General features: G+C 39.4%; 1 protein-coding gene across 1 annotated transcript; it reads right to left on the bottom strand.

The window, feature by feature from the left end:
* Positions 1-389: 389 nt before the first annotated feature.
* Positions 390-23,019, bottom strand: tex2l (testis expressed 2, like). The gene is made up of 11 exons (XM_041816388.1): positions 21,643-23,019; positions 15,181-15,381; positions 13,316-13,634; positions 10,069-10,331; positions 9,767-9,916; positions 9,578-9,677; positions 6,413-6,545; positions 3,249-3,386; positions 2,787-2,996; positions 680-800; positions 390-603 (listed from the first exon to the last, which is right to left on the bottom strand). Exons 1-11 carry the CDS (start codon positions 23,017-23,019, stop codon positions 430-432), a joined length of 3,186 nt encoding a protein of 1,061 aa, XP_041672322.1. The 3' UTR covers positions 390-429.
* Between the last annotated feature and the right edge of the window lie 1,364 nt (positions 23,020-24,383).

The raw sequence follows: 24,383 nt of genomic DNA, 5'->3' as shown, positions 1-24,383 counted from the left end.
CCATGAGTATTAGTGCTTTTTGTCTCACAATGTTTCAAATGTTCTTAGTGCATTCATATTAGTCTGGGAGAATCACACTGATAGTTACAGTTTTTAAAATAACATTTATTTAATAATGTCCTTCATTTTATATCCAAAGTGACACTGAGCTGTAAACATTAAAGCAGCATTCTTGTCATAGGGTCATTCAAATGTAAACATCGTCAAAAGGTTTTAATGGTTTGTACAGTGATGTATTATAATCTCTTTCTGACTGTATCTTCACTTATTTTCTGTGAGGTCTTCCATAATAAAACACACTCTCCATCACACATGGAGTGATAAAAATTAACCCTTCATAGGCTGTTGTTCAGGCATCCCTCCAAAGTTTAGTCCACAGAGTCTCTCCCACTTCTCTGACTATGAATACAGTTTTTAATCAGCGAGGCACTAGTCAGACTCGGCCCCACACACCTCAGCTGGGATCCTCTCGATGGACTCAGTGGACGAGCTCTGGGACCGCTGAGACCGGGAGGACGCACGCTGCGACGCCTGAAGGCTCTCCATCCCAGCATGCATCAGGGGTAAGTAGATGTCGTCCATGTTCGGAAGAACGAACACTTTCTGCAGGAGATGAACAAAAAGGTGAGAAAGTGGAACAAAAACAAAGAAAATGATAGAGTATTTTATTTTTGTTTACCTGGAACTCGTCCTGCAGTTTCTTTTCAATCCATTCAGTCACATGACAGAAAGTCACCTCCCTCTCTCCCAGTTTAGGACGCACATGAAGATCTAGTTTAGGGGGCACACAGAAGCTGTACCTATGGAAGAGAGAACAACATGACCCAATCCATCACATACATTTCCCAATTATGTGTAAAAAACAGGCTCAGAGCTGATGTCAAACTGATTTTAGAAATAAATAAATGTTCTCTGGCAGGAGACGACGTGTTAAACTTGAGTCACAGTGCAGAGGGACACAAATACAACCTGCTGCTCATCCAAATGTCAGTATAGAAAGAGAGTTTCACTGATAAATCACAGACTGACTGGCTTATTTCAAACATTTTTGTCCATATATTATTCATGATGAATACTGTTTGTAGCAAAGCATATACCAATAAAGTCAGATAAGGTGAAAATCAATACAGATCATGTGTTCTCTTAGTACAAAGTTTGTCCACTAGAGAGCACAAGACTTTTGCACTGCAAACTTTCCTTCATGGTTGATAACCTTTGAAGATTTGTCACAACATTGTTTTTGCTCAAATACAATTGTTTTACAATCTGACTCCCACAGTATATCATTTTGGATTTGATGGCAGCAACACATTTCAAAAAAGTAAGGACAGGGCCATGTCTACCATTGTGTAGCATAACCTCTTATTTTAACAACAGTATGTAAATGTCTGGAAAGTAAGGAGACCAGTTGCTGGAGTTTTGGGAGAGGAATGTTGTCCCATTCTTGTCTGATGTAGGATTCTGTGGTTTCTGTGGTTTACACTTTTAATTTGCATTTGTAGATGGCACGGAGAAATGTGTTGGCTGAAGATGACCTCCAGAGCCCATGCAGTGATTTTCAGTACAGAACCATGTCTGTTTTTATGCAGTGCTGCCTGAGGGCCTGAAGATCACAATCATCCAATAGTGACCTTTGGTCTTGTCCCTTGGGCACAGAGATTTCTCCAGATTGTCTGAATCTTTTGTTATCATTTACTGAAGATGGTGGCATATTCAAAGTCTTTGCAATTTTCTGTTGAGAATTTTTTTTTTTCTGAAATTGATCCACAATTTTTATGCAGTTTTTTTGGTGAACGTCTTCTCGTCTTTTCTTCTAAGAAGCACTTCTTCTCTGAAATGCTCCTCTTATACCCAGTCATGTTACTGACCTGTTGCCAATTACCTAATTAGTTGAAAAATGCTCCTCCAGCTGTTTTTTTATTTGTACTACTTTTCCAGCCTTTTGTCACCCTTTCTTTTCTGAGATGGAATACTGCCATCAAATTCAAAAGGTTGACATATTTTTCGAATGGTAAAATGTCTGTTTATATTTTAAGTGGGTTTATGAGATTTGCAAATCCAACTTATGGACCTGGGGTTGTATTTGGTCAACAAGAAGCTGTATATGTAACAATTTTTTGTTAGATAAATTGTAAAAGCATTAACGAATAAGGCCTTGAAAGAATGGTATTCTATTTCAATTAGAAATGAATTTTCCTCATTAAAAGCACAAAAATGATGTTGATCTCCAAACAAAAGTCATTAAAGAGATGAGAAAAAACATGCACTAGAAGCAGAGACTATTTTGAATAATACTGTTTAAACATTTAGGCAAAAAGTGAAATGTTAAAAAGTGGCATTACAGACAGAAACTATAAGAAAAAATGTTTTTGATGAGACCCGGTGCTCCTTTATGTGTATTTCTGTGTCACAGTTTGATCCATCAGTGTTTAAATTCACATGAGAGGCAGAGCTTGTACTGCAGCCAGTCAGCAGGGGGAGCTCCAGATGTTTTGGCTTCACTTTTGGGAACCTGCCATTGTGGAATCACCAAACTCAAGGACATCCAAGTTTTAGCCATTTAGGGGCAGCTTAAATAGCAACAGGATTAGGGTAGAATTAGTGTTCACTTTTTGCCTTGTCTCTGCACCATATCCACTAAAGAATTTGCTCTGATCAAATGCTGGCTCTGACACGCCCACAATGCTCCTTTTTCTGTCATTTTGCCCAGGTTCAGCATGCACAAATAGCCGTCCTATTCTTTTTATGGATCTGGTCCTAAGTAATCCTAATGCCTTAGTACTTGCCATATTCTGTCAGTAGGCGGTGGTGGGATGTTGATGACCAGACTCCCTGACAGCTCCTGGACCTCAACAGTGAGCAGCAGGGGCGTGTTGGACACCTCCTCAAACTTCTTCTTGATGAACTCATTCTCTGTGGCCCTCTGGAAATACTTAGATTTGGTGATTTTGTCCACAAATCTCAAAATCTTCCTTCCTGTCTTTCCACCCCCTGTGCTGTGAGAGGATTAGAGGAGAACGTGAAAGTGAAAGTAAACATCCAGCTGGAGTGAGATAGCAGTCAAGTGACTGTTCCAGAAAAAACACCTCCTTTTGCTACTTTTTTAAAGTAACACCTTCCTCCTTTGTTGGTATCTGTTTGTTTAAATCTATGAACTACAATACCACCTACTAACTTTTGCCTTTGGAATCTCTCATTAACTTATGTCTCTTTTTAGAGCAACATTACTCTATTTTAGTCGTATTTACCCATCAGTAGCTGGTGCAGATCCCTTCTCTCCTATTGGACCCTGAGGTTCAGAGAGAAGAGGCTCCTCCTCATCAGATGAACCAGCGCTGGAGGACTCCTCATCGCTGTCAGCCAACACACTAAAGATAGGCCTGCAGCTGGAAGAGAGCAGGGTAGATATACAGTAAAACAATAGCTTTGATAATCACTCTTTTAAATTTAAAGGTTTACTTTGCAACTTTGAGAGCAGCTTTATGGACCAAAACAATGCTCCCTTAAGTTAAACCTTCATCCCTCAGTTCCAGCCCCCCTTATGCCATCCCATAAGTAAGTAGATTTCTATGCAGTAGACAAAGCCGGATTAATGTGTTAGGTCCAACAACAGTAGTTGCAGTTTTTATGTGATGATTTCATTTATTTAGGGTAAAATGTCATCTAAACCTGCATGGCCCTATGTGAAAAAGTAATCATCCACTTGTTAAATCATGAATTCACTGAGCTCAATTTCACCAGCCACACCCAGACTTGATTACTGCCAGACCTGTTGAATCAAGAAATCACTTAAATGTAACTAAGGCTAAGGCTTTAGGACTTAAGCGAACCACAGTGAGAGCCATTAACCACAAATTGGGAAAAACCTGGAACGGTGTTTAACCCTCCCAGGAGTGGCCATCCTACCAAAACCTGACTCATCCAGGAGGTCACAAAAGAACCCAGAACAACATCTAAAGACCAGTTAAGGTCTTAGTTAAGGTTATGATTCAACAAAAAGAATGACAGGGGGGAAAAGGGCATCCATGGAAGAAGGCCAAAACCACTGTGAACTAAAGTGACAAAAGTTGAACTTTTTGGATGGTGTGCGCCTCGTTATATTTGACATAAAACTAACACAGCATTTCATAAAGATTGCATGGTGGTAGTGTGATGGTCTGCTCTGCTGCTTCAGGACAACTTGTTGTGATTGATGGAAAAATGAATTCTGCTCTCTACCAGAAAATCCTGAAGGTTAACATCCAGCCATCAGTTCCTTCAAGCTCAAGCGCTCTTGGGTTATGCAGCAGGACAATGATCCTAAACATACCAGCAAGTCCATGTCTGAATGGCTTAAAAAAAAAACTAAATGAAGGTTTTGAAGTGGCCTAGTCAAAGTCCAAACCCAGCTCTACTTTAAACGCCGTGGTAGAAACTTAAAAAGGGCATTCATGCTCAAAAACCCTCTAATGTGTCTGAACTAAACAATTCTGCAAAGAAGAGTGGATCAAAGTTCATCCACAGTGATGTGAAAGACTCATTGTCAGTTATAGCAAACGCTTGCTTGTAGTTGCTGCCAAGAGTGGCACAACCAGTTCTTAAATTCAGGGGGCAATTACTTTTTCACATAGGTCCAGGTAGATTTTGATGTTCCTTTCATAAATGAAATCATCATTTAAAAACTGCATTTTGTATTACTCGGTTTATCTTTGTCTAATATTAAAATTTGTTTATGAAAAACATTCAAGTGTAAAAAAAAAAGCAAAAATATAAGAAATCCGAAAGAGCGCTAATAATTTTTCACATAATTTTTCAGCTACGGCTGAGATTTATTGCAGAAGCGTGCCAACAAATTACATATTATACATTGTTTTTGTTTCAAAAATAAAGCAAAAGGGCGCAGGTGGCCTATTGGTTTAAGACGCATCCCATGTACATGGTTGGCCCAGGTTCTAATCCGGTCCGTGGCACTTTCCCGCATGTCTCTCCCCAGCTTTTTCATCCCTGTTTCCAATTCTGTCCACTGTCCTCCTCTGTCAGTAAAGGCATAAAAAGCACCTAGAAATGTTTTAAAAAGTAAGGCAAAGAAATTTACAAAACTTTAAAATTTGTCCATGTTTTCACCATTCAACAAACTACAACATGCTGTCATGTACCATCTTGATGCTGATGTGTTAGCAAGGCCAATAGAAAGACCCTGAAAGGGTTCAATCATAGAGTGGACATTAAATAAATTCATCCCACTATAACCCTCTTTAAACTTAGCTGCATGTAAACATACTGAGTGTGAATGTACAGCTGAGAACAACAAACATTAAGTTTGACTTTAGTATCTTTTAGGAAGTCATTACTCAACAGTATTCCTACATATGGATAATTTTAACACATAGGATGTTGCATAGCATTGGCATTGAGCCAAAACCTTGTATCTCCCAAATCATCACTTTTTAGAGAATGAAAAAAATCTGTTTTTTAAATTAATTTAACCCTTTTATTGCCTTAAATTTTGTTAAAACCCCCTGACAGGTGTAAAGAATGACCAATAGCACTTGTTTAAAAAATAAAATAAAATCATGAAAAATGGAGATACAAGGTTTTCTTCCTGACACCAGCAATATTTAGCCTCTTAGATGAGAACTGAATGATTTAAATTTTTACAAGGCTTATAGACAGATGCTTGTATTAGAGGCAATCTTGCAAGTCAAAGTGAAAGTGTCTCCCAGCTTGAAAAGATTAATAAAAGATCAACAAACATAAGTTTTCCGTGTGGGTGCAAAGCCTCACAGACAGCTGATGTAAAGCTCAGCGTGGACTGTAATCCTCAGCCGATGTAACGCTGATCAATGTGATGTGAAGCTTTGCTCTGCAGGGATCAGGGGACAGACACTGAGGTGTGTAGCTGTGTATTTGTGAGTGTTATGATAAGAATGAAAATACAGGCTTTACTGTAATGTGGGCTATCTGTCCTGCTACTTAGCCTGAGTAAGATGATCGGATTTGTCTTAAGATGACTGAGAAAATGATGATTGATGATTTAAAGTGGCACTCCATTGATTTAGCATCTAAATGGCTGCTCAGTCATCACCCAGAGTATGACTCAGCCATTTCAACTATTGTGCTCTGGCTTCTTGTATGTAGAAAAAATACCGAATTATGTCTCCAGATAGGGAAAGTTCAATAAAATGCTGCTGCGCCACATTATAGCTGGTTTGGGGCTCCAGCATAAGGACTTAAAATCCAGATATAGACTGACTGTGATGCTTTCATTTTCTCCATCTTAATGAAAACTTGTCTCACACTTTATTAAATCCCAAAGTCTTCACATAGGAGGCAATATGAACTATCCACAGGAGGATCTTTTAATATTTCTGACTGTGATATCTAGAATAGAAGTACCATTTCACATGCACAGCTGTGAGAGTGTACAACTGACCGTGGGCTACCAGTCTCAGCCGTGCAGTCTGCTTCCTGCCCGCCGTCTTTCCCCAGCTTGGACAGGTTAAACTTTGTCTGCAGGGTCATCTGCAAAGCGCCGGTGTAGACCATCTGCAGCTCCACCCACAGGCCTGCAGGGGGCAGCACACAGGGGTCATCATCAGATCACCAAAAATTAAGACAAAGCTTGTGAAGCCTCGAAGCCTAATCTGGACTCGCACCGCTCAGTGGGCAGATTAAACAGCTTTCAGTGTGATTATCGAGCCTTGAAATTAAATTTATAAAAAATTACAGAGGATTATAAATCCCCTTTACGGGAAAAATGCAAGGGCCGAGCCGAGTGAGAAGCAGCAAACAGGATAATTTGTTGACGGGCGGTTGTGTAACAGCAAAGTGGGTGGAGAAAAACACGCTGACACACATTTATTCTCCTCATGGTTAGGAATGTGGTCTGCCAGATTGTCTGATTTTAAAACACACACACACACTAACAAACAACACAAACGTGCACACATGATCTCCCTCACAGGCCAACATGCTCTTAATGTTGAAGGCTGTGTGAGATTACAACAGGATAACAGCGTCTGATCTGAAGCCCTGCAGCACTCACATTACTCACAAAACAACCTGTCATCTTCTCACACATAATGCTGTGTGTTTGTGTGTTAAAGGTAAAATATGTAGTTTTTTCACTCTGAAATGTCTACATTAGTAAAAATGTTTTACATACTGTATATATTTTAGTTGAGTTCTTACTCAAACAGTTTTAAAAGCTGGAGAAATGTTCCATTACTTTCAGTCGTAACAGTTGTCTGTTAAAACCGTTGTGTCAGATATGACATGTTTTTTGTTTCCATGAAAACAGTGCATAAGGAAGCATGAACAGCTATTGCATCTGCCCTTCTGTTTTGGCATCTCATTCATGTTTTGTGCTGCTGACTTCTTTTGGACCAGAATATTATCAGCCTGTGGCTCCTTTTTGAATGAAAAAATCCCATCAAAATGTATTGTGATTGGAATCACAAGTGATTTAAAAGCTTAAAATTCCAATTTAACCCTTTAAAAGGCACTTACTGAAATACTTGGGAACTCTAAATTTAAGTCCTAGAATATTACTGGTGTACATCCAGACTTTGAGAGAAAGGTCAGAGGTATAATATGGGATTAAATTATGTATTAGACCTGCTTTAGAGGCATTTACACGAACAGTGGCTCACATTAACGTCAATAGCTTTGGCAAAAGCTAACATAGCTACAATAACTATGTAATAATGCTACTACATGAGCCAATGTAGCTATTCTAGCTTTAGCAAATCTTACATAGCTACAATTACTGCATAACTAATGTTACTACACGAGCTAATGTGGCTATCTAAGCTTTGGCTAAAACTGACATATCTACGATACCTATGTAATTATCGTTAATACATGAGCTAATGTAGCTATTCTAGCTTTAGCAAACCTTACATAGCTACAGTAACTACATTTTTGGCCAATAATCACATGTTGTAGTTTGTTTAAGCTTTTATTATGGCATAATATGTTTGGCATCAGGCTCCGACTTAATCACTCCTAGCAGATTTTTACATACAGAATTGAGGAGTGATAAGATAACAGCTTAAACCCTCATTCGGAGCCAACAGGTGGATGCTGGGGTGGAGGTGGGTTAAACCAAGAGCACAGTGCTGATCTAGGGCAGAGCGGGGAATTTTCAGAGAAGAGGAAGAGACCGGAAATCTTGCAACTTAAATGGACCACTAATTTAGGAGGATGTGAGCCATGTGATTTGATTAAGATGCATATCAAGTGTGAATTATTGATTATCAACAGAAATAACTCGCCAGCTTCATTTCATAATTAACATTACTACATAAGCTAATGTAGCTATATTAGCTTTAGCTAAAGTTAACACAGCTATGATAACTACATGATTAACACTACTACATAAGCTTATAGCTACACAATTAATGCTACTACATAAGCTGATGTAGCTTTGTTAGCTTTAGCTAAAGCTAACATAGCTACAGTAATTTTGTAAGTAATGTTTTGACATAAGCATATGTGGCTATGGAAGCGTTTAGCAACATTAGCTCTAGCAAAGGATGCTGAAGCTAGGGTAGCTACATAGAGCATTGCTACAATGAGCGTAGCTACATAGCTTTCATAGCTGCTTTGTGAGCTTAGCTTTAGTTACGCTAGCTACATTATCTATAGCTAAGCTAGAATTAGCAACCTGAGCTTTAGCAAACAAAGCCAATTTAGCTACACAGATAATGTAGCCTGGGTCACTAATTTGGGAGCTTAGCTTAAGCTATGTTAGCTGCATTGATCCGTTAGCTATATAGCTTACTCTACGCAGCTACTCTAACACATCCAGCTAGAGTGTTTTCACAGAGCTTTTTTCTGTAAGCAGACTGTTTAACTTTATTAAAGGTTTTGTAATCAGGTTTGCAGGCCAGATTTTTTACTTTCAACTTTTGGCATCCTAACCCTTACTTCAACTCCTTCCCTAACCCTAAACCAAAGTTTACTCTGATTTTAACTCTAATGTTTTAGCATGTTCAGCGTATTTCCATTCCGACATATACGGACTTTCAGATGAACAGTCTGTGAGAGTGGATGAGATGAGGTCTGCAGCAAGACGGTCTTGTAACATAGAATCATGTCCTCCCACTGTTTTGGCTAGTCTCTTTGTTCAGTTGTATGTTTTATTCTATCTAATGCTCATCTGAAACATTTTTCATTAAATCATGAATCATAACTTTTTATTTTATTAATTGAAGCACAAACATGATAGCATGGATCATGTTGCTACCACTGTTTTCTAATCTACCGCCATTCAGTCAGGAAGTATCCTTACACGCACCACTCACAGCATTAACCATTAAAGTTTTTTAACAGCTTTTCTCCCTCTTTATGTTAAATCTATACATACCAAAGTGATGAGTTAGTAAGTACACCTTAGGAGGTGCAAATTTTAAAGAACACAGTCTTCAATTCAAAACAAGAAGTAAGCAACAGAGGTGGGCAGGGCAGCAGCGGGTCTCTACTTATCATCTTCTGTTATTCTCTTAATTGGTGGCAGAATTTAGAAACTGTGCATTTAAGGCCTGCATGTAGAATATTTGTTTTGTGAAATATTTTCCCTCCAACATCTTCTCACCTCTGTGGTTGACCTCTGGTCTGGAGGTAGACGTGATCTGTGGCATTGAGCAGCCCATATCCAGCTCAGTCAACTTCAGCTCATTCATAAAGTAAGGCAGCTGTAAAAGATAAATGTTATATTTTTAACAGTACACTTCATTAAAAGTCACCTGTCTGTCAAAATGACTCATAGTCACTGTGTTCTCACTCTGATTTTGCTCAGCTTCTTCTGAATCTTATGGGAAACCACATCAGCCCAGTGCTTCTCGCGCAGGAAGTCCCAGAAGATTCGACCAATTAAAGCGTTCGCCCAAGCAGTCTGGCTCGTCCCGGGGTACTCTGACAGGTCACAAGTACACTGTAGAAAAAAGACTTAAGTCAGGGTAAGACGAGGACAAGAAAAGTGTGGCTGGTTCAATTCAAAACTAAAATAGAAGGAAAATATGCTCATGAATGTTGGAAGTTTTTATAGATTTTCTAAATGATTGCCAACATGAATTTCTAACTTACATTTCCTTTGAGGGTAGGGCTTGTCTCAGTGCTGCTAACTCCAGCACTGGAGAGGGGGGTGAGCTCCTCCATAGCCAAGAGACGAGCCATGTAGCAGGGGTAGTCGAGCAGTGAAAGGCCCCTGATGCTACTGGAGGTCTGACTGATGTGAGCCGGAGGGATGGAGGAGACTGGAGGTGAGGAGGGGGCGTCTTCGTCGTTGCTGCCCACCCTGCTGGGACCTCTGCTGCTTGTGCTAACACTCTGTGTCTGTGCTGGGTCACCTGGAAGGAAACAGGAAACATTTATCTGTAAGAGCTATACGGTTCACAGCAGATTTTCCAAATCTTTAAAATGTTTTGGTTAATGACTTAACAATCATGAAATTAACAACCATGGACAGCTAACATGAAGAGATCATTACCAAGTTAAGATTGGTGTTGTGTTACCTGAATAAAATATTAATCTGCCTGTGCAGGTCAAGTAGCTACAATGGTATTTGTGTGTTTAAATGCTTAGAAATAACCTGCTAAAAGAGAGTGTCTGCACTGTGATGGTTTTGTAGGAGCTGCCTTACTTGGCTTCTTTAAAAATTCCCTACAATATGCCACTGGAAACTGAGAGAACAAAACTAGCCAGCTCCTAAGAAACGTCCTCTTTTAAATCAGTATAAAACAGACACTGTCAAGCTAGCAATACAGCTAGCTAGCTGATCAGTAAGCCCCTGTTTCCCTTGTTAACTGTGTAAAACTGTCATTAAATTAGCTTCAAATATCTTTAGAATAACTAGAATTCTGCTTCGTCCTCTATATTCTCTCGTTGACACCAGTGTAGCGGTTAGCTTAGGTGTAGCTTTAGTATAGCATTAGTTTGATTGTAACTGAATCACATCTCTTTATTAAAACAAGAGAAAAGAGCTACACTGAAAGCTTTTCATAATGGAAAAGATGTTTCCTGCTCTTCTGCCGGCCTGTTTCAGCACGAGTTTGCAAATGTTACAGGTGTGGTTGAGTTGTACTGTAAGCTAGTCGCCATCGTAGCGATTAGCTTGGATGTAGCTGTAGGAAAGCTGCAGCCTAATACTACCTTGACCACATTTTTAGTTTAAAACAAGAGCAAAGAGTCACACCTAGAGATTCTCTCAGCAGAGATGTTTTTGCATGTTTCCTTTCCAACAAGCACCAAACACTACAAACACTCTAGGGCTGTTAGCACTGAAGCTGTGTATGTCTACTAGTGTTTTACTCAAGACCACATTATCCGAGACCAAGACTTGCCCGAGACCAGAGTGCACCGAGACCAAGACAAGACCAAGACTTTTGGGGGTCGAGACTGAGTCAAGACCAAGACCGAGACAAGCCAAGACCAAGACAGGTCCAAGATCATAAAAATCTGTTTTGAAAACCATGACAAAGTCTAACAGTTAAAGAGCATTCTCTCTTTAATTTGAGTTTTCTTTTTAATAAATTTGACGGATAAAAACAAGGTATCTGCAACTCTTTCAAAGCAAAACGTAAAAATCTCAAATCGCAAAACAACAAATTTGTTCAAGTAACTTCTTGTAAAAAATAAATCCTTGGATATGTTTAAAAGCCACTGACAAGTCTGGAATTATTTTTGATTTATTTTAGATCTAGAGTTGTCAGGTGAATGAGGCCTAGAGTAAGTGTTCAGAGGTATTTCTGACAAGAATAAGATGGACTGATGTCTGAGTTTTTGCAGGTGTAGCTTTTTGTTGTTTATCAAGTGCTTCTCTTTATCATCATATTAATGAAGCCAAAGAATAGCAGATCATTGCTGGTCTCGACCAGTCTTGATGGAAAATCCCGAGTTCAGCCACTCCTAGACCGAGATAAGACCGAGTAAAAATGCTCTCGAGTCCGAGACAAGACCAAGACATTGAAAATGCGGTCTTGAGACCGATCTCAAGACCAAGACCATTCGTAAGTACCACAACACTAATGTCTACTACATAATTTTGACATTTTGCTCTGATTGGCTCATCATGAATGTGACAGAACGTTTGTCCAATCACCTTCTGAGGTTTTATCAAAAAGTCCTGCCCCCCCCAACACTTTGTAAGGGAGGTTTCCCAGATAACTGTGAAATATTCCCCATGCAGAGGATATACGAAACAATTTATCGGGCATTTATCTGGTTTGTTTCAGCCCCAATTTTCTTGAATTTGGTTTGCTACACTTAAGAACAAGCTTAAGGCTTTAAAGTGCTTTTTTAATGAATATTAAATTAAATTTGTAATTTCTCAACAGCAAGCTGTACAGAATCAGCAAAGCAATATAAAATCACATCATCAGCATAGAGATGGATACAATATAGATGGGCCCAGAACCGGGTCCTGTGGGACATCTTTAGTTAATGGTAAAAACCCAGACTGAATATTTCCAGCTTTCATACACTGTCATCTATTACACGGGTAGTTCTGTTTGCATAAGAAGTCCATGGTCAACTGGGTTAAAAACTTTTGACAAGTCAAGAGAAACAGTGGCACAATGCCTCTCTGGTCCATATTAACAGCCATATCAACAACCGCTGTAACAGCAGATAGGGAGCATGGATCTGCATCTTGACTGATGAGGGCTTAGGACAGACCAGTTTGAAAAAAAATGTGAGGGATTTTGTTATGACGCTATAGGAAATGGGCGTGTCTTATCCCCCCTCACTCACAGCCCTGTTTATGATGTTAGAACGACATTATTTGAAATTCCAGGGTAGATGCATCTCAGCGTAAACTCTGGGGTTTAGATCCTTTTTTTCTTAGCATCAATCTAACAAACAATTGTTTAAATTTTCTCTGAATAATTGCCGCTAACTTTCAAAGAGTAATGTCCTTGAAGCACACATCCCTTACATGTGTCGTCCATGGCTTGCTGCCTTCAAAATAATCTATCCTGATGTCTTCTTCTAAAGTCTTCTCAGCATCCAATCCTACAAAAATAAAACCTTGAATATTTCTAATATTATTGTCCAAAAAGAAACCCATTCTTCTTAATTTCCATGTGTAAATAAATAGTAATGGGTTGTGTTTGCTCTGTAAACTCAGACACTTACTCTGAGTCAAAGCTTGATCCTGTGATAGATGTTTTTCTGATCCAACAGGTCACCAAACAACTGTAAGATGTGTTCCCTTGAAAGGGATTGGCTTAGAAATGCAAAGAATTGGAGCATATAATCCATAATCCACACATAGACAGCAGTTCTATAGCTGCCTTATGTCTACGCTCTAATGCATTATTGACGTTTCTCATACCCGATCTGGACACACATCTGCCAGGCCTCTTTCTGTCCCTCTCTGTGTCCATGGACGCTAACAGGAAGTGATGAAACCACTCCTCTTTCTCTCGTCCAGTGCGGCCGAAGAGGTATAGAGTGGTGGGAAGTTCATGGTCCAGTTTTAAGGAACTTAGCTGTGGACTTGAAGGCTCGGCTCCAGGCTCCTCTCCGCGACCCTCCTCTGACCTTCCCCCCTCACCCTCCTGGGGGTTTACTCCTCCTGTCAGTTGGATGCAGATGGGGTACTTTGGGTTCCACACTCTCTTTCGAGCCAGCACAGATGGCAGCAGGAATACCTTTGGGGAATGGTGGCAGAGTTTTGTTGTGTCAATGCAAACAACAACTGTTCAATGGGTAATGCAGTCAGAAGTCCCAATCATGCATTATTGATTGAAACTGAAACGTTTAACTGATATTAGAACCACTTCTTTTTTCTGTTATAGCTTTGATAATGTTATAATTAACATTACTCATGCCCATTTGCAGAAAGAAAAGCTTAATGATTTTTGTGAGCATTAGGACTACTTACCTGTTTTATAAAAATACCAAAAGAGTTGGGACATTTTGTAAAATGTGAATAAAAACAGAATACAGTGATATCCAAATTATTTTTTCACCATTATTCAATTGAAGCACAACAACAAGATATTTAATATTACAAAAATACAATTTTTTGAAGTATTCAGAATATGTGTTTAATATGGATTTGTGGTTTGTACACAGAAATTTTTGTGTGTGTGTAAGGAGTTAAGGCAGTATTGCGAATAGTAGAGACAAAAAAATGCTTGTCATTTGTGTGAAAGCATGCTTGTCAGGTTAATTGGCAACTCTAAATTGCCCTTGAGTGTGAGTGTAAATGTACCTGGCTGCTTTTCTCTATAGTGGCAAACAGTAAAGGGTGTATCCCGCCCCTCGCCCGTTTACAGCTGGGATAGGCTAGTCGGTGCCCCTGCTAGGCCACGTGTTTTTTTTTTGTTGTTGTTTTTTTTTTTGAGCATTCCACAATTCCTCTAGTCTTTTGTTCTCTACCCTGTCCCAGCTTTTTTGAATGTGTTGCAGGCATAAAATTAAGAATGTGTTTTTAATTACAAAAAAGAAAGTCTATGAGTTTGCCATAAAATATACTGTCTTTGTGCTGTATTCAATTTAATATGGATTGAAAAGGGTCTGCAGATTAGGTTTCATTCACATTTTATACAATGTCCCAACTTTTTGGAATTGTGGTTTGTACAGCAGGATGCTTTTATTTAAGTGTAAGGAGTTAAAGAAGGGTTGTGAATAGTAGAGACAGAAAAAGCTGACAAATGCTTGTCCTTTGTGCAACTCTATTTCCTATTGAAGACACACCAGATGGATGTGTTTCACACTCCCATCTGGTGTGTCAGGTTACCAGCCCCCCCGATCAAAAACATAAGTACACAACCCTGACACCTTTCAGAAACTTCCAGACACAGATTTTCATGGGGTATTAGTTTGCTATGACATGGTGCATTCACTGGATTAATACCGTTTTCCTCAGCATTGTGATCCCATGACTTTTCCTCTGCAACACCATGAATTAATATTTGGTACAGTCCTGCTCAGGATTACCTGTAACATCTAATGCAGTCCTCTGACTAGTTATCTTGCCCCCAGGTAATTTGGTTCACACTGTAAAGTGATTTTGTATCAAGTGCTAATTAGAATACCTTAGCATACATGCTACATGTTACTGTTATAGTCAGGACATCAGCAGAACATTTTATTTTTAGGTCACTTCTCTTCTTTCTACTTGACACGTGAACAACCACAGCCGCCTCAGGTTAAAACAATTAACTCTGATAGTGAGGGTTAACATCGTACTTGGCTCTGTGCCAGCTGAAAGGATCGCGACTTGATGAAGACGGCCTCTTGGACTTTTTCATCGTACGCCGCCCTGCGGCTGATGTTGTTACGCGGGGAATCCAGACGGAGACGGGAGCCCTCCAGGGTGGCAAACACGGAGTGAGTCATGGCTGGGTGGTAGGTTTCTGGGTCGTAGTCATGTATCTCGTTCATCCAGCCCTGAAGAGGCAGAAAGGAGGCGTTAATTAAATCATCACCCCTTGCAGCTTCAAGTGAGTGATAAGCAGATGTTTGGGGATTGTTTCAATCTTAAAAAAATGTTTTAATAAAGTGAGGTAAAAGGGAGGAAATGTGACTGTAAATGTGCATTTTTAATGTGAGTTTTAGATTCACATTGATACACTTGTATATAATCAATATTTCTATTGCTGTTTTTGTGTAACGGTGTCCTGAAAGCAGTGCAGAAGGTGATCTAAGGCTTCAGAGGAGTACTCATCCAGAATAATAATAAAACCAGAGAATATGCATGGAACACAACAAAAATAGATTTTGTTTTGGGTGATATTCTGCCCTGGATTTGACTTCACAGGCAACACATGCTTCCTGGCTTTCTGCTGCTGTTGACTCCACCAATCAGAAACTTCAGTTACAGATGTAAAGGCCAGGATTAAGAAAAGGGTCAGGGTTAGGGTAAACCAATCCATGTAAACAGAAATCAAAACAAACAGAGCCTTGATCAGGATGTGTACAGTACATGCATGCTGCAAAGGGAATTTTAGGTCAGCATCATTAGAAATGACGGACTGGTGCTTTTTGCTTTCATTTTTTATTTGTGTTACTCTTATGGACCTTTTATGATTGCATTTGCTCTCTACATTTTTGTTTGAATATTCTAAGACTTTTCCCTGCTTAGCCTGATTTATGTTTATTAAACCCCCCTGAGCTGCTGAGCTTTTGCTTTTAACGTCCAAGTGCTTCATAAACATCTGATTTTAAATATGCAATATTAATAGTTACAGTCCTATCATTACAACGCCAGGCTTTTATTAAACTTCAGTATATGATGTTAACCTGCCTTCTCTTGGGACATCTCTTCTCTCATCTCTTGCATTAGTCCTTTTTTTTTTGTTTGTTTGTTTTTAAAGCTGATATTACCATGCCAAATTTCCATGTAGAGCCCTTAGAAATTTCAATATCTCCTACCTTAGAATCAAAATAATAGATCTGTACCAGTCATGAGACAGCATATAAGCATCAAACCCTAGAAATAAGCAATCAAAATGTCTCATTCGCCCCCTAGAGGCAAATTGCAGTATAGGCAGTTGGGACTAAATGAATTAAGGATAAAAATTATTTACATTTTGGCAGAAAATATTCAAACAGTAATAAGTTAGTTGGACTGAAATGTTAATTTTAATTTAGTTTACATTAAAGTCTGGCCTCCACAGCGTCTGCCAGAGAAAAAAGCTTGCCCTTGCACAAATGTAGTTGACGAACCCTGTTCTTGGCCATGCTTACTCATCACATCCACCACTTACTTAAAAAGTCCACCCCAAAGGTGTGGACTGTTTCAACAGAGTATTTTCTTATGCACCTGCTAATATGCAAGGACATCCAGAGACAACCAGGGTTGTCAGTCCTCCTTCCTGTCCAGTGGTGCCCTCAGACAGTTTACCTGCCACATCTACGCCTTCATGCAGCTTCAATTTTTGGTTCAAACATTCCTTAAAGTTCTGCACAGTACTGAACGTGCCTCATTGAGGGAGACTGGCCTTTTTTTTCAAAACATGCAACAACACCAAGCCAGTATAAGTGACCAGGCTTTAAATTTAAATACTTACAGGGTTCCAGACAGTTATGAGTAAGGATTAATGGATACATGTTTTTTTTCCAGCCAGAACTGAATCCACAGATATGATGGGCTACACTCATAAATGTCATTTTTGCAACTTGAACTTTGATAGAAGTGGTAAATTAGATCTTGCACCAAAATTTACAATGTTATAACCAGGCAGCAATGCTGGTGTTGAAAATGAAGCAAAATCTGCAGTTCCTGTCCAGTTCTGTGTATGTGACAGAAAGTCCCATACACAGCTGTTGAAAATGCCAGTTTTCACAGAAGAAATAAACATATTTACAGCCTGACTCAAAAATAGAATATGGTCTGAATAGCTCATGCCTTTATATGCACACACCATAGAAGGCGACCATTTTTTTCCATTTTATTTTTCTGGAGGATTATTATTATTATTATTTTTTTTTTTATAATAACTTTTATTATTATTGTTATTGTTATTGTTATTGTTATCATTATCATGATTGTTATTATTTCTTGTTTTTATTGTTATTTTTTCATTTATTATTATTATAATAATAATTATTATTATTACTATTATTAATATTATTCTCATTATCATCATCATCATCATTATTATTATTTTTACTCTATTATTATTATCATTATTATTATTATTATTATTATTATTATTATTATTACTACTTTTTTTATTATTATTGTTATTGTTATTATTATTATTATTGTTATTATTTCTTGTTTTTATTGTTATTTTTTCATTTATTATTATTATTATTATTATTATTATTATTATTATTATTATTATTATCATAATATTATCATTATTGTTATTATTTCTTGTTTTTATTGTTATTTTTTCATGTATTATTATTATTATTATTATTATTATTATTATTATTTCTTGTTTTTATTGTTATTTTTTCATGTATTATTATTACTATTATTATTATTGTTATTATTGTCATTATCATCATCATCAACATTATTATTATTATTACTCTTATTATTCTTATTACTATTATTATTATTATTTTTCTCAGTATCATCATCGTCATTATTATTATTATTACTCTATTATTATTATTATTATTATTATTATTATTATTATTATTATCACTTTTATTATTATTATTGTTATTGTTATTTTTATCATTACCACTATTGTTATTGTTGTTATTATTATTATTATCATTATTATTATCATTAATTATTACTATTATTTATATTATTGTTATTATTATTCTCATCATCATCATCGTCATTATTATTATTATTATTACTCTAATTATTATAATCATAATTATAATTATAATCATTATTATGATTATTGTTGTTGTTGTTGTTGTTGTTGTTAATATGGTTATTATTATGGTTTTTGTTTGTCCAAAGGCAGACCTTCCTCAGCTTCACCTCTGTGCCTGGTGTTAGGCTGACCAAAAGTAAGTCCACTAACAGCTTCAAAAGTCCCATTCAGACCCCCCTCACTTTAAAAATCATTACTTTCAGTTGTTTCACTGATAAAACCCAAAGGAAACATGCAAACGTGTTATTCCTACCAGAAGATCTTTGTATAAACTATTCATAAAGTGTGTTATCATGATTCTAGTTATGTGCAATTCTAATTCTAACCTGAGAGCTGAAAAAGCTTTGCGCCCCTCCATGAGACCTTTGTGCCTGGATTTATGTTTTACATAAGCTTGAAGCTTAAACTGAATTAACCCTTTATTTTGGGGAAAATTAATCCCATTTAAAGTCAATCAGTTGTTTTTATTTCTATGAAATATTAAAATGGAAAAGGCTTAAGTCCTCAGTCTTACATATGCTTAAGTGTTCGGTAGGACATTTGCTGAATCATTCCCTCCTTTTTTCCCCTATTAGAGTGTCTTGCTCCTTCTTAATACTCCTCATTAAACCATGCATTGTACAAACTGAATTTCTATGTTTATTAAAGGTCTTACGCCAACTATCAAACACTGACCTTTCTCATTCTGTCATCCCTGAAACCCTTCAGAAACTCTGCAGGTCTAGCTTCAGACTGGAACTTTACCCCCTAATGACCAAACAAGGGAATCATCTCAGTGTCGTGACAGTAAATCCAGCCATCAGTGCGACTCGCCTCCTGACAAATCACTGCTTGCTCCTGCCTGTATTCTCACTAATTGCCTGTGGAAGTGGTGGTGTCTGGGTGGCGGCTGTCCTCTCCTGTTTCCCTGAGTGGAGCTCAGCCAGGAGGAGAACAGTAATTACCTCTGCTGCTCAGCCACTTTTTATTATTGGCATTTTTAATTGCATTCAGGGCATCTTATGAAGTCGCTATGCCACTTTCAGAAGCTTTAATCTGTGAAGGAAAAAGTGGCCAGAGGTACAGCGGTGACTTGGCAACTGTTCCTTTTAAAAGCAAATTAGCATGACTGAAAACCAATTACAAGAAGACTGTTACAGTGCTTCGATATACCTTTCAAAAAGTGCTTTCAGAAGGCAGTCACTTTCACTAAGTAGGCTTTCTGATGATATTTTGTGATATTTTTGTTTCCAAAAGACTGCCTGTCAGAATAGTCCTCTTTAATGCTATTATGGCAGAGTCAGAAAGATATTACATTTCATTTTGTTCTGATTTTTTTCCTCTCAAAGGGGAATCCAAAAGGGTTCTCCCATGTACGTCATCGCTGCAGTGTAAGAGCCTCAGAATAAGAGGAAAAAAGGAGAGTAAGATGGATTAACATTAAATTGTGATTACTTTAAATCCCACAGTGGCCATGTTATTATAACCATGGTAGCCATGTAGCATTCTAGCAGTGAAAGGTTTCCACCTGCTCTTTATACGTCCTATTGTGCATCAGTTTGTGTAAGCTGCAAATATGCAGATCACAAACTTTCTTTCTTCTTTAAAATGAAATAGCTGTCAAAATCTAAGTTCTATAAAGTATTTTGCATACCATTATATACCATTTTTAAGCTCTATATTTGGAAAAGTTAATTGACCATTTACGAGGCTATGCGATAATCTGATATCTTTTTATTATAAAGCAGTCTCTATAGGTTTTAGCATGGCAGTGCCAAACCTACCGTGGGCAAGGTAATGGTTTTGGAAGTAGTAAAGCTTGGATAAGGCCCAAAAATCCAGCCTGACCCTACCCTAGCACATGCATGTTCTCTCCAAATCCAGCCCGTCCTGTCCTAACCCTATTTATGGGAGCATATGCTGGTCAGTCACTTTGCTGCCTCAACCTTGACCCTGTAAAGTGGTGCTTGTAAAGTGCTTTAGTCATCTGACTACATCACATCTAAATATTCACACCCTTACACTCCTCATCCACACACTGATGGCAGAGATTGTTATGGAGAATTGGCCACCCCCAAGGACACATAAAGTGACTGCAGGACCTTTCGATTTCAAGACAACTGACTCTATGTACTGTGTCCAGTTGTACTGTTCTGGCCTCCTAATGGTCATTATCTAGGCCTGCACCAAATCCATGCCCCCAGTCTACTAGGTCCCTGGAAAGCATTATACAGTGAGCTGGATAAGGCTGGGAAAGCCTGTATCCAGCAGCTGACCCTCTCCTGAGCAGTACCGATTCCTAACCTAACACACCAGATTGACTGTTTCAAACATCCATTGCATGGAAATATTTCACATTCATCTGGGAAAGCTCCCAGAGAAAGCACTTGGGAAGGGCAGGACTTTTTAGAAAATTGTTGGAAGGTGATTGGAGGAACATTTAGTCCGTCACATTCATGACAGACCAATCAGAGTGACAAGACAAGATGACATTAAATGCATGAGCTTCTCTCGGGCTGACAGGTTACCGCTGCCATAGATTGTTAATGGCAGAGCTTTTCTGTGAATAAAATCAACTACCCCACCCAAACGCTCAAAAACTTTTGCTTTTAATCTTGTTTTTATTCTTGTTTCAAGCAGAAATGTAGTCGAGTTCTGGTTAAACTGACAGTTTCCAAGCTAATCACCGCACTGGGGGAAATCATTGCAAACAGCTTTGAGTTAAATTAAACCCTCCCTATAGTTACCGCCTCATTCTCCTCAAATGATGCTGATTGGTCCAAACAGTGTTCAGTGCAGCACAAACATTGTGAAGTGGAGCTTTTCAAGATGGATTTGCCTGATGACAGGGATGGAGTCTGGCAAATCCATCTGCTTTGCAAGGTTAGTCCCATTACCTGTCCCATTATGCAGTCCATGCGGGACTGAAGAGTATCAGAGAAGGAGCCTTTCATGGGCCCAAGCCTAAACCCAGTGTTTTTGTATGAATCTGCTGTTATATTGTATGTTTTAATCTAAAATTTAAGGTTGTTTGAAAGACAGAAATCTGTGGAGATGAGATGTTAATGAGCACAACAGATCTGGCTGATAGGTTTTAAGATTTAGCATTTAGCTGCAGCCAGTTAGCTTAGGACTGGAAATTAATGGAAACCTCTTGTCCGGCTTTATCAAAAGCTATCATTGTCAACCTACCGGCAAACCTGAGGCTCATTAACACATCATGTTGTGCTTACTTAGGACTGAGCATTAGATATCAGAGAAATAAAAGTGACAGGGCTCTTTATGACTCCTCTACTTTTTTTCTGAAAATCAGAGAAATGTGTGAATATAGTCGTGAGACTGAGAAGATAAAAAAAGGTGAGAAATAAAGGATTTTATTTACCTTGATGGTGTCAGGCTCAGTGATGAGGGTCCCTCCTCTCAGAATCCCTCCATCCAAGAAAGTCTGTGTTTGTCTGTATGACCGATCGGAGCAGTAGGACCTTGAGGAACCCATCCTGATGAGCATCAATCCCAACAAAAAGCCAAGTGCTAACCCCAGAGCGAGACCAGAGAAGTATGGACTGAGAGGTAAGATGAAATATCCATAGGACAGCACTGCTACACAGAATAAACTCATCCGTGGCAGAGGATGAGGGGTTTGAGGAAGGGTATTAGTCTGTATCAGTGGTTCAGGTAGTCTTTTTGCCTTCCTGTGAGTCTCTAAAGCTAACACTTGGATCGTGTCACCATCTGTGCAAATTTCTAGCTCCTCGTCTTGTCGGCTTAGTCTGTTGGGATGCAAGGGGCACAGGCGATGAAATCTTCTCCCAGGAGATCTAACAGAAGGCCAGTCAAACACAGGCAAAACATCAGCATCAGATTTTTTAGCATTCCTCACAGGAGACTCTGAAAGTACCGTGTCTGTGCTACTTTCTCGCCCCAGTCCTCTAGAGCTACCCTGCGTCTTACCCTGGTGTTTGGGACTTCCAGTGCTCTCCTCTCTCCTGATCTTACTTAACATGCTACTCAAAGGCTCGTGCACGGCCTCCGACAGCTTCCTCTTGGTGTCCTCCAGCTCCATTTTGAAGAACCCTCCTTTTGAACCCTCTCCACTTGGGGATAAGGAGCAAGGAGAAGGGGGTGCAGTGCGGGAATCCCCATTGGTGCGGTTTTTTGGTTGTGTAAGCTGCTTCCACAAGTGGACATTGAGGCGTGAGTCGGATTTTGACTGGGATACCTCAGGTTCGGAGCGGGAGATTTCAGTCGAGATCGATTTGACGAGACTGAGAAGGGGCTTTGGCCTGAGAGTTGAGCCTTCTTTGAGTTCCAGTTCTGTCGAAAGAGACTTGACAAGACTGGCAAGGGGTCGATGGGTGGGCGAAGAAGGACCTGGGGAAAGGAAGCTGGGGCCAGCAGTGGAGAAGTTTCCCAAAGATCCAGGCGACGAAGGGGAAAGAGGGACATGGAAGGCTTGGGACTGCAACCGTCTACCGTCCTCGTCAGAAAGCGTCCTCTCCTTGGAGAGAGATATCGAAGGGTAGTCCTCATCACGATCAAGGGAGAAGATGAGTTCACTTTCATCCAGGCTGTCCCATTCACCCTCCGTCCCGGTCAGCTGGATTACAATCCCTCTAGGAAGATGTCTCTTGTTCCCGAGGGAGGAGGCACTGACTGGAGAAAGGCCAAGAGACGAGGTGTGAGGATCCTGCAGCGTTCCTCCACTTCCTGTTTCTCTATCCTGGCTTCCTTTCCTCCCATTTGTTCGACTCTCTGCCATTTCTTGACTTCACATCGCACAGCAAAGGCACCTAAGTGTCAGTGAACAGGAACAAATAAAGAACACGGTCAGCTACATTATTAAGCCCTGGGGGCAGAACAAATAATAGCAGTCAGGGAATGAGCTGTAGAGTGGGAGGAAGGGCATCTTTTCAGTGCCTCATTTTCACAGGAACTGCCTACCAGTGCAAACTACGCATTAGAGTGTGAATGTTGCACAGTGTGGCTGTGAAGAGTTGTGGAAATCTAAATTAATCCTAAGACTAGTGAGCGTGAATCGGATCCGAGAGCACCTCTCCTCTCCCATAGCTGTCGTTCCACATACTGAATGAGTTTTAGAGGCATGCAAAAATAGACAAGACAGGCCGTCTTCCCCCAAATGTTGCAAAACTAGGACAGCCCAGGCTTGGATCTGAGGTCTAATGGGGCTGATTGGCTCGTTTTGGAGTTATCACATGCTCAAACTTTCTTTGCCTGTGAACAACAAGATGAAAAGGGAAAGATTGGCTGAAGATGTTTACATCTTCCAAAAAAATCTCTGAATAAACACTCAAAGTTTCACTAGAATCACCAAACTCGTGATCTGAAGAAATACTCTGCATGTCATCTCCCAAAGGAAATAACTACAGAGCAAACTGTCGGCCATGGAAACCCTGATTCCCAGCCCTTCCTCTGAAGTCTTCTCAAGCCTTTCTGAAGAGTTACTTATGTAACCCTGAGCTGAAGTTCAAAGATACTCTTTGTCGTTCCCTCCATGTGGCTTTTGTGTGTCAGCAGCATGGCATGTTTCTACTAAACAGCCACCACCTACTGAGTTGTCAAAATGACAAATGCAAAGAAAAGCCACCACAGAGCAAAGATGCAGTGTGTGTATCACAAGCTGTCAAGAAGAAAAGAGCAGTTGTGGATCACTGGGCAGAAGCCGGGAAACAGCACAACGGCTCAGTAGGGACCCTTTTGTTTGTCTTTTTTTCTTCTCTGGGTCAAGTGCCCTGCACTATGTGCAAGTTAAACCCTAGCTCCTGTGACGGGTCAGATTTACGTAACTGCATTACAGCAATGTGTGTCACAATTTCAACCAATTCCACAGCAGCTGGTGGATTCTGACTAATCTGCTCGCACCCAAAATGGATGGAGATAAAGCTCCTGGGTGCACGTAGACAGGCGACACTGGACCTTTAGCATAGATTTTCATATGGAGGGCAGAGAGAGACCAGAACCTGACACATTACACACCATGTACTCAGACATGCATTCGAAAGACTGAAAATCTGATAAGCTAATGTTTTGTGGAAGCTGATAGTACTATGAAAAGGATCGGCCTATGGGAGCTGCTGTCCATGAGATTCAGTTTGTTTCTCCTCC

This window comes from Cheilinus undulatus, linkage group 20, assembly GCF_018320785.1.
Source record: "Cheilinus undulatus linkage group 20, ASM1832078v1, whole genome shotgun sequence".
In the NCBI taxonomy this organism is placed as follows: domain Eukaryota; kingdom Metazoa; phylum Chordata; class Actinopteri; order Labriformes; family Labridae; genus Cheilinus; species Cheilinus undulatus.
This window is presented reverse-complemented; position numbering and strand designations above follow the sequence as displayed.